The sequence below is a fragment of the Cyphomyrmex costatus genome, unplaced genomic scaffold (assembly GCF_001594065.2).
Source record: "Cyphomyrmex costatus isolate MS0001 unplaced genomic scaffold, Ccosl1.0 scaffold132, whole genome shotgun sequence".
Classification (NCBI taxonomy): Eukaryota; Metazoa; Arthropoda; class Insecta; order Hymenoptera; family Formicidae; genus Cyphomyrmex; species Cyphomyrmex costatus.
In genome coordinates this window covers 1,076,064-1,087,492 of record NW_017275304.1, presented here as the reverse complement: position 1 = coordinate 1,087,492, position 11,429 = coordinate 1,076,064, and the positions used below count along the sequence as shown (strand labels likewise).

Genomic DNA, 11,429 nt, shown 5'->3' with positions numbered 1-11,429 from the left:
CTTTCCAATTTTTCTACCTCAGAGGCATTTTTTTTTAAATCGTGGACATAGGGAAGATTCGAACCAAAAATCTTGGACATTACCGACACGATCTTGGAGATTGGCTACATAGTTCAATGTCCACGTTTTGTGGACATAAGTGGCGTTTCAAAATAAAGTAATAGCTAAGCCCATGGCACATACAAAAACGTAAGGCCGTAAATGTAGTCAGTAAGCGTTTTGGCCAATCACAGTAAAGACCGTAAGGCCGGTAGCGAATCCAATGTTACGATTTCCTTACTGATATGTCTTATGGCCTTAAGTTTTTCTATGTGTTTCTGGCTTAAGCCCATGGCACTCGAGAGAAGCAAGCCGTCCTTTGTATTGCGATCGAAACCGGCGAAACAAAAGACGTGTTTGCTTCTCTCGAACTATCTCGATTCTTCTGGAGAGAAAACTGTGAAAGACTTGAGCGTCGCAGCTAAGGTCGGCTGAATCCAGGCGATATGTATAAAACCAGAAGGTATATATCTATATTATGTAATGTGTATAAAATAAATTATTTAAAAATAAAACTTCCAAATAATTTGTACTATATATTATATAAATATATTTTTTTCTAATAATTTAATATTAATTATAATAAAAATTATAAATTTATATCGCTATTTCATTTTCTTTTATATCAAGCACATTATTTTAGAAAAAATATATAGATAAAATATAATTTTAAAAAATTACTCGCAAAGGTAACATGGCTTTAAATTCATTTTATTTCATTCACGCAATACTCGATCGACTGCGTTCGCGTATTTACAGTTTCGTGAAGATGATTATTTATAATAATCTTTCGCCAATTACAATACTATTAATAGGTAATCACAGATCACATTGGAACTTCGCCGATCTTCCATAAAGGAAATGATTTGTACAGATAATAATTCCATATATTATATATATATTCAATAATTATAATCTCTACAAAATAAACATCCGAGTCTTGTCTCGCAAAAGCCTTTATATCTATATATATATATATATATATATATACATATAATCATATTTTTATTTCTTCCGCACAAGATATTATTTATGTATTAACATTATAATCGCTACAAAATATTTTTGTATATTACTATAATATTATTCTTCTCGTGAAAGAAAATAATTTTATACATTAATATTAAAGCGCTAGAAAATGTGCCGAAAAATCTTTGAAAAAGATGTGATAATCTCTTTGGACTCTACAGAGAGAGCGAAGCCATACGAAAGTTAAACGCAAGGCCATTCGATATTAGACAAGAGTTATAAAACGATCGCCCGGTTCATTTTCGCAAAAAGAGCCCTCGTCATACGTACAATATATTGTTAGGAAGGTACAAAAGAATTTACATAAAGATAAGTAGATTTTCGATATGCTTTACAATGTTTCTATGTCTTAATTTCGTCGGCACTTGGACCCGCGATAATAACGCTATTGGCAGCAATAGCTGTTTCCAGTAGATGATCGTTCCCGTGCTTCTTCATTGTATGATTGTTGTTCTTGCTGGTCAACATCATTAAATCCGAATGTATTCTAAAGTGCAATCTAGATTCTAATAAGTAGCCCGTATAGTTTTTTCTGAAATTTAAACCCAATTATAATTTCTAATGTATAATAAAATTATAATCAAAATATATAACGTAACATCCAAACTAACTTAGCGTCTTCCAAAAAGCCTATAGCCAGTTGAATATCGCCTTGATCTCGCGCCAATAACGCTAACTCCACAGTGGCATAGGGAAATAAATACGTGTCCTCTTTGACAGACTTTTCCAATTGTAAAACTTGTCGCAAACATTCTTCTGCTAGTAGAGGATGTTGCATTTGTCGTAGACAAGCGCCTTTCAGTAGCAATAGGAGTGCTTTGTTGTCTGCATGATAATTACTTTTCCTGTACAATACATTACTTATATTTCACTTATTACATAACAAGAGAAAAAAATTATAATGACAATATATTTTGTACTTTCATTTAAATATGTACGATTCTCAGATGATCAAATTCAAAAACAAATTTTGCAAAGTGCTTACTACAAATTTGTCCATTTCAAACCACTATCATGTAGTCATATATTTTATAATACGCACTTATGTTAAAATAAAACTTAAAATCTCTCTCTTTGGAAAAACTTACGAGGCTGTTTGGAGTTCCCTCTCCTCTTCTTCTATCCTCTTGAATATATTTAATAACAGGTCTTGCCGTTTGCCTATTATCCTGAACAGATTCCACACGTACATAAGTTCAAACACGGGCACGATTAGATTCTTCTTTTGTGCGAAATAACGCTGAGTCTTTTTGACTACGAATTTCTCCATCGGTAGCGACTTGCCAGCAATACGCTGCTTGTAGGTCGGTGCTAGCATCATTAGGTTGTCGATCAATTGTTTCTCCTCACTCCAAATCGTCGGTTTCTTCATAAGCAAAATTGCAGCCTTTTGATACAAGTAGATGGTACGCGACCAGTTGGAATCGTTTATCAACATCGTGGCGTACGTGGCTGCATTGCTCCACTGCTGCAGCGAACAATGCGTCCACATCAATTCCCAATAACAAAGATGATGGAACTGCGGCCAAACATTCTGACTTTTCCAAGACTTTATGTACCAGTCTATGCATTCCTCGAAGTTGCCTCGCGTCAGTTCCAACCTTCCCTTGAAGAACAAGAACCACACACCGTTCGGATAGAGGCTCAGCTCCTGTTCCAATACTTGCTCACACCATTCTAGATCGCCATCCGAGTGACTCAGCACAAAGCTGACTATCAAATTGTAGGACAACAGAATCATCACACATAGAATTTGTCGCAGTCCTCTTCTTTCATCGTAACCTGCTTTCAATTCCATTAGACCATATTCCTAATGATCAAAATTGATAAGTAAAATTATTTGTCTCTTGTACTATTATATTTTTACTATACTATGTATCTACACATATATAAAATTATATGACATATCTTATAATCATTTATATCCTATAATTATTTACCTTATCGCCGGAGAACCCGATAAACTCTAACAATTTAATAACACGCGCCGGTAACAATGAGATCATCTGGAAGAAAGTCCAATTTATAAATATATGCAAATATAATCAATGTATGCAAAAATAATATGTATTGCAATAAACATGCAAATACCAAATTAAACGCGCCGATGCCCATACGAACGCCACTCTCGAAATGCACTTTATGAATGTCGTTTCCCCACTTTCGATTTTTCAAAATCGTCATGCATTCTCTGCAAGAGATAATAGTTATAAATTGTTAGAGAAATAAAAAAGTCAACGACAGCCGTTCCGTTGTGACTTATTTACTTGTACGATAGAAAACAGGTACGAATTTTCAGTCCTGCCTTGACAAAGCTGACCAGAGTTTCATCTTCCACAAATGTGAGCATCGATTTTAAAAGGAGCGATTCGGCATAACAGAGTTCCGCATGCACCTCCTCTGCAAGATTAATCCTCGGTCATTCCTTTCATGCACTATGTATATAAAAGCTATTTGGCTATATCCGGGTTAATATTAGTTTTAAATTGTATGTTGTAAAATGCCTTGGCAATAATTTTGGTAAAATTGAAGATCAGAAAACCGCAATAGTCTAGAATTTAACATATGTTGTCAATAAGATCATGACACTGAACATATTTAAAGGACTTTAGCTATCGTTCGTTCTTTATTAAAAAGTAATTAACAAAAAAAATTACAAGTCATAAAATACGTCCTGAACGTATTGAGAAGATTCCAAAAGACAGAGGTTTAAGTTGAATCTCTTCACGTAGAAAGTAAACGCATCGTAAAATCGTTTACAATTTTCCACGCACAAAGCAAAATTGTATGTAGATTTATAACTTTCAACACAAAGCGATATTCCACATGAGTTTACAACTTTCCATGCAAAACAATATTAACACTAAATAATTTTGACCTTGATTTACATTGTATTAATTTTTTGTTTTGAATTTTGTGATAAGTATTTTAGATTTTTAGATAGTTTAGGATTATGTGATCAGTGCGTGTCAGTCAGTAAGTTAGACAACATGTGGAAATGCGTTAACTTACAGAATTTTGATTTAAAAAAGTACATAATTATAAAATGAATGGATCAATGTTTTTCTTACATTATAAGTAAGCCATGTAATTTTTTACAGTATAAATTTCACTGAATGATTAACATAAAAAAGAATACAAATTAAAATTTTTTGCATTTATATTGACTATAATTTTATTATAATATATTTTTTATTTATAAATTGGTATACTTCTCCAAACTCGTTTTGTTAATAACTTTTTATTCTTTAATAAGAAATAATGCCAAACAACTAAAATCTTTTAAATGTTTACGATCATGATTTTGACAATATATATCATATATCAAGATCAAAACCATTGGAGATGAGCCATCTTCATTTTTATCACAATTTCTGTTAATGCAACGAAGGATTTATAATGATAACAGAGATTATAACAACCATGTAGATCATTAAATTCTATTAATAGGGAAGCTAGCAGGCACGTACGTGTTATGCAAGAGTTTACTGTTACCATTTAAAATCAAACATAAGATAATTTTGGTTGATAAATCTACAGATCGTGTTAAAAAAATGCTTCGAATCACTTGTTATTGAAATTGATATTATATAAATTTTACGTCATAGAGTTGTTAGATAATTAAATACTGAATAATCATTGCAGATATATATTGCGTGTTATTTTACACTATTACAGTATATGCCAAAAATTACCGTTTGTATAAGCGTCGTAATTAATCTTCTTGACTATTTTCCCAATGTTCTGCGTAATACTGATGTGCTTTCGATGTTTGGAACACACGCTCATACACTGTTTCAACTTCTCTGACGCCTTCTCAATGTGCTTCTAAAATTTGCATATAATACAATTGTTAAAGAAGATAAATTTCGCACAATTATGACTCGAGTAAAAAGAAACAGCTTGGCAGGAAAAACGTAATAAATAAATATCGAAATACTTGTTCAAATGTCAGAATCGCCTCCAGGAACGCGAATACACTAGTCCCTAAAGAATGATACATGCTGCTATTCGCCCATGGTTCCAGGATTTTTCTCGCTTCATCAAAGTCGTTGTTGAAGAAACAGTGAATCGCCTTTTTCGCTTCCATTATCGCCGTATCCAAATCCATAGACGCAAGTCTAGATAAAGATTTTTTAAAAGTTACAGCATTGAAAAAGGATGATAAAATAATGTGCACATAATTATAACATGCATTATGATAATGGAAGTTAGTTTCTCAAACAAAAAACTAACTTCCAATAATCTTTCCTCCTACAAGCATCAAGAAACGAATGCGTTGAAAAAAAAACTTTAACTAGAAATAATATGCAATAAATTATACGTAGTGATTATCAATCAATTCTCACTCGTAAAACGAGCCTGAAGTGGTTTTTTTACTATTTATTAATAAAAAAATCCACAAAGCGAAGAAAAACGTTTTACATAAAATAATATATAAATAATATGTAATACATACTGTGGTAATGATTCCTGAGCATCTTGAAACTGAAATGCAAAAATGTTAGATGCATGTAAAATATATACGTATATATGTTTTGTAAGTATAAAAATATGAATTGACTCAATAAAATATCTACCTCGTCATCGCCTTCAACGTCCGACATTTTCAATTAGTGTTAGGAAATCGTTCTGCAAAAAGAGAGAGATAACATATAAATTTTATGAAAATTTTATTCTTATATAAATTATCCAATACATATATTTATTTATACTTTTATCTTAAATTTTGTATACTATATTGAAAATTTATTGGGCAGTTTTACTATTAATTATTATACTATCTTAAGAATCTTGAAATACATTACAGAAATGTGCGCGTTCTAGTTTTACATTAAAGAGAAACGAGCATCAAAAAATAGAAAATTAATGAAAAAACATTTTTTAAAATATTACATTTAGAAAGTTAGAAGATTTTAAATTAAGTTGCTTGCTTTTAAATTATATTTAGAAAGTCACGAAGTTAATAATCCGACAAACACAGTATCGTAAGTGTACTAAAGAAAAATAATTTCCAGTTTTATCGACTCGATGTGGATCTGAGTACCGATAATATGTAATCAGCTGATAAAATTAATGCGCGTGGCCGAGAAGTAAAGTTCACTCATGCTAGAAAATTCAGAGAGGAGTTTTTCGCGAATACAAAACACTTACGTGGAAATACTTGAGAAAATGCAAAATATCACCTTGAACTAATAAACGATGCTAAGATAAACGCGTATAAAATAAAGTAATTAATATAAGCAGCGATATAATTACGTAAATGATTACAAATGATTAGGGAAACGAACACAAACGTAGCTTAATTATACAATAATCATGTGGAATTTCACGAGAAGTTTTTACAAAATGGTGTTTTTGCCTTGCAATCTTATTCTATGATACAATAAATTTAATTTAAAGTTCGTTCCAATCTTTTCGCCGCTATATTTTGATATATATATATATATATATACACAGTATATATATATATATATATACACAGTATATATATATAATATATATTGTGATACTGATAGTACTGTGTTGTGTCCGTGATTTGCACTCATCGCCACGTACGGGAATCATTGTCTAAAGAAATCGATGTGCTTGGACGAAAGTTCGTCTCGATTCCAGCGCGTAATAGACAATTTAACTTTCTTATCCTCCCTCTCTCTCCTCACTCAGGCTCTGTTCGCCAGTTTCACTTCACCGCGATGCTACGAAATGGGGCTGCGAAACCTCGCAAGCGTTGGGGAAACGAGAAACTCGCGACGAAAGCGTAACAAAAGGTGCAAAAGGGGTATGAGTCAAAACATCCCGACGAAGACAAACTGTCCACTTCACGGTTCACCTCCTCCGAAAATTGTCCTAATTCTCGTGTGTTTTCGCGAAGATATTCCTAGCGAAGCTAAAGATTATAAAGCCTAAGTCGAATGTGTGTGTGTTGTGTGTAAGAAGAGGAGAATAAATGTTAACGAATCTTCTGAGAAAAAATTGTTTATTTGACTAAATTAATTTAATTCATCCTTATTAATTTCTTTCAATATTTGACTTACTTCCGATGTTTATTTTTGATAGAAATCCTATACACAATTAAATCTCCAAAAGAACATCTTAAAAACATTCAGAACACCTTCTAATAAATAATTGTTTCAGTGTTTCTTATATTGAAGTATGAATAAATTTATCATTAATTTGAATTTAAATCGAATCTTTCAATAAAAAAAAACTGTTTTTTATTTTACTCGATTTTACGCATGTCTAAAAGCAGTATATTTCTTAAGAATAAATCTACATATACCCGATTTAAAACTCGATACACACGTAGGACACTAAAATAATATATAATAATAGTTGAGAAACGGTTCGAAACACTTTAAACATGTGTAAATTAGAGTATTTATGTAAAATAAAAAAATTTCTCTTTAATTGAAAAATTCAATTTAAGTTGAAATTAATGACATTTCTTCATAGGTACTCTAACATAAGAAACAATTGTAAAAAAATTAAGGCAAATCAGCATGTAACGTTTTCTAAGGTTTACTTGAAAGGATGTTGCTTCTCTAGGATAAAGTGTGTGAGATGTATGTGATCCTTCCTAATTAGAGGTCCTTTTATCCACAGCACCCTGGCACAGCGAGGCCGATCTTTCACCAGATCGTTTTAGGATGTGGGACTCACTCGAGGGGGATATCGAGAACGGTTCTGGATCGCGAGGAGTCCTCACGAAATCGCGACAAAGTCGTCTTTGAGACAGCCGGCGAAGAGCGATTTCGGATCTTTCGCACGTGGAAAGTAGACTACCATGAAGAAAGTATACGTAGGCTAGACCTACATTTCCCGCGCATGGCACAGCAGTGTGGTGCGGAAAAGGCAGAGGAGGAATAGAACGGAGAAAGCGCGCGCACTCGTGAATCTCGCGAATATTCGTGAACGTGGAGTTAACGGCAGTAATGAGGAGCGTCCGATAAAAACTATATTATCAATAATCTTCGAGGATGATACCGTAACGCACGTCCACAGCAGCGATAAGTCACGATAAAATGTTTACGATGATACAAAGGAAATAAGTAAACGGATCGATAAAAGTCAAGGAAAATTTTTCTTCCCTTCACTGCACCGGAACGACGATTTCCATTTCCTACATACATCGCGCTGGGAAATAAAAGGCGGAGCTATAAAATCGAGATATAATGATATTTAATATTCAAAGAAGAGAAAAATGGAGTTTCTTAATTTTACATATATGCGTCATGTGTAACCGCGATAAAAACAAGATTTATGAATTGATTTACTTTATCAACTTTGTTGAAAATGCAATAAAAACTATAAGGAAAAAATTTATACGTTTATTTTGGACTTCAGAGGATTAAATTCTACAGAATTACCAAGATAACTTTTAATATTTTCTTCTACCCAGTTTATATCTTGCGAGGCAAAAACAAATTAATTTTGGTAACATATCGTATATAATGTGAGAAAATTGGGTAACCAGTTTTAATGCAAATTTCCTGTAAAGAATGTAAATAATAATTTCGCAATTATTTATCTAATATTGGGTAGAAGGAAAAGTTTAGTGATATTTTATTAGCTCAAAATTGTATATTGTACATTTAAAAAATTAACGATTGTACCGTTTGATAGATTAAAGTTGCAGCTTTGAGAATCTGATTTTTTAATTATGATAATTTTTAACGGAGTTACAAGCAATTAAAATCAATATGTTCCTTCACTTAACTCGCGTATAACTTAGAAACAAAAAATTGTAGGAACATTTTTTAAAAACAAATTTTTAGGAAAAACTTTGAACTTTTTTTTAGATAGTCGAAAATTTTCGAAAATTCTTTTCTGGTATGTAATAGGCCCATAAAGTGATAAGAAAAAACTTTTTATTTTCTTTGTTTTCGATTTGTAGTTTTCTATATATATAAAAAATTACCAAATTCACATAAACTAAGAAATTATAAAAATCTTAAAAGTAGATTTCCAGCTTTAAAACTTCTTTTTAATTTAAATTTTATTCACCTTTCACGAAAGTATTGTACATATAGTTTTGAGCTAACAAAAACTGCAGATTTTTTCCTCCAATCCAATATTACTTGCATCTATTTCTACCATTTCAATTAATGTAGATTAACTTTAATCTCGATTTAACTTATCTCTTTCTCTTTTCCTAGTTCTAAGAATTATATAAAAATAACGATTAATTTACTCCGAGGTTAAAGTAAATCTACATTAGTAAATATTGATATTATTCGTGACAATAAACCCACATTAACCTTTTAATAAATGCAGTTTATTTTGATCTGTTCGTATCGTGTATACGATTTCATGTGTGCCTCGTGCAAAATAATAGATATTAGCTTGCCAGAAAGCAGACTTCGGGTGATGTTAAGTTGATGAAAATAATGTATACGTCGACCCTCTTTGCCGGCTTTGTTTCAGAGATAACGGGTTAATTATCTCGTTATGCGTTGAGTTACCACAGATAATAACAATAACCCTCTTTTCTAATCATTTTTGCGAATCTCGTAATTCTGTTGATTACGCGTCCGTAACCGTATGCGTGTACAAGCGCACGTGATCACGGTAGGTCGATCTTCATTAATAATTCATCCGAAAATAGAGCACGGTGCGTGCCCGCCTCTGCCTGTCTCGTTAAAAACGGCGAGAGCTGGCGAGTGTCGCGCGCGCGTTAGGCGTAGGGCGCGGGTGGACGTGGCGAAAATCGATCGTCGCCGTAAAATGGAAACAGGGTAGACCGATCAGTGAAGCAGGCGGATTACACCCCGTCCTAGCTGTTGGCATCCTCTGCGTCATCCACAAATCCGGAAACACGTGGAAACGCGTGGGTGAATCGACGAACCGATCTAAGACTGATCGCACCACGGAACGCACGTTGCGGAAAATGCGGCTAAATACGACGGGGATTCCTGGGGCTCTGGCGCGACCACCCCCGAAAACCGCGTGAAGCCGGCTGATTAACCGAGCAACACCGAAGAACACCGAGAAGCGACAACGCGCGAGCACGTCGCGTGCATAACTGACGGTTGAGTTGATGCCGACGAGCGACGAACTCGTCATCGTCGGCAGCGGTGGTGGTGGCACGTGACCTCCTGCAGATGACAGGCGTCCAGGATCGTAACAAAGGCTAGCCCGCGCAGTCGGATTAGAAATCTATACCGTGTTTCGAAATAAGTTCTGAATACTTCTACATATAAGTACACAATATTCTCCTAGAATGTATTATATGAATATTGTGTGCTTTCCAACAAGCAACAGAGATGATACATTGTGACACAGTGTATCAATATATCTTTGTTGCTCGCCAATGTTAAATAAAGATGAGATGATCACTGTGTTAATTGGACTGTGCTTGTTGGAAGGCACACATTATCCTTTTTAATATTTATGTAACACTGTAATAAGTTGAAGTAGAAATAAATAGGTTCATTTTTCTGATTTATTTCACTCTAATTTACTGCACCAGTATCAAAAGTTGGAAGAAAATTATGATAGTTTCATTTTTCAAGTTTTGTTGACACGTCCACTCCGTATGAAATTAATTTTTTCAAAATGAGTAAAGAAGGTACAAATATTGTAGAAAAGTTCTGCTTAAGAGAAAAGCATAGAAATAAAATAATAACTAAGAAAATAAAGGAAGACTCTCAATATTAAAAAATAATAATTGTGTGATATTAAAGGCGATTAAAAAAAGTAATAAACATTCGAAAATTAAATTATAATAAACATTAATAAATACTAAATAATTTAATAGAACAGAAAATATACACACACACATACAATATATACACACACACACACACATTACATGTTTCGGCTTTAAATTTAAGCTCTTCAGATATATCTAATATAAAAAAAGTATACGCAATAAAAATACTAATAATAATCGCAAGATACAATGAGACGCAAATAATTTTATTGAAAAGTTAATATTTGATGAATATTTAAAGCAGAGGAAGCGGAAAATTGCTCGCGAACTGGTTGAATGACCGATTGTGAAAATAATTTTTCGTTATACTGATAAAAAGAAAAAAAAAATATACTGAAAAAACTCTAAAATATACTGAAAACTCTATTTTTTCCGAATAGAGTAAAATCATATTTATCTCTCAATTCAACAATTGTCGTATAGCCAATTGTTTCGTGTTCTGATTAGGCATATAATTCAATTTCAAATGTAATGATTATTTATTGGCTATCAAAACGTAAAATTAAGAATAAAATTAAGTGATCGGTATACTTTATAAAAAGTCCATTTTATTAATTGCCAATGTTATTTTATTAAAAAATATTCATATTTTAATATATAATAATATGTATATATGGTAATACTTTGCAATTTTCCTTACGTATTT

The 11,429-nt window shown here is 32.6% G+C and overlaps 1 protein-coding gene across 1 annotated transcript; it reads right to left on the bottom strand.

The window, feature by feature from the left end:
* Positions 1-1,174: 1,174 nt before the first annotated feature.
* On the bottom strand, positions 1,175-9,638 carry LOC108782649 (tetratricopeptide repeat protein 39B). The gene is made up of 11 exons (XM_018550959.1): positions 9,330-9,638; positions 5,649-5,700; positions 5,528-5,556; positions 5,009-5,189; positions 4,764-4,896; positions 3,336-3,468; positions 3,160-3,259; positions 3,009-3,074; positions 2,157-2,878; positions 1,680-1,913; positions 1,175-1,600 (listed from the first exon to the last, which is right to left on the bottom strand). Exons 2-11 carry the CDS (start codon positions 5,673-5,675, stop codon positions 1,411-1,413), a joined length of 1,815 nt encoding a protein of 604 aa, XP_018406461.1. The 5' UTR covers positions 5,676-5,700; positions 9,330-9,638; the 3' UTR covers positions 1,175-1,410.
* Positions 9,639-11,429: the final 1,791 nt, after the last annotated feature.

Excerpts from the sequence above, each read along its gene's own strand:
- LOC108782649 (XM_018550959.1), bottom strand. The coding sequence starts at position 5,675 with ATGTCGGACGTTGAAGGCGATGACGAG. Across the intron at positions 1,914-2,156 it reads AGGGAACTCCAAACAGCCTC|GAAAAGTAATTATCATGCAG; the intron begins GTAAGTTTTTCC and ends TGTATTGTACAG. Across the intron at positions 1,601-1,679 it reads GGCTTTTTGGAAGACGCTAA|AAAAAACTATACGGGCTACT; the intron begins GTTAGTTTGGAT and ends TTTAAATTTCAG.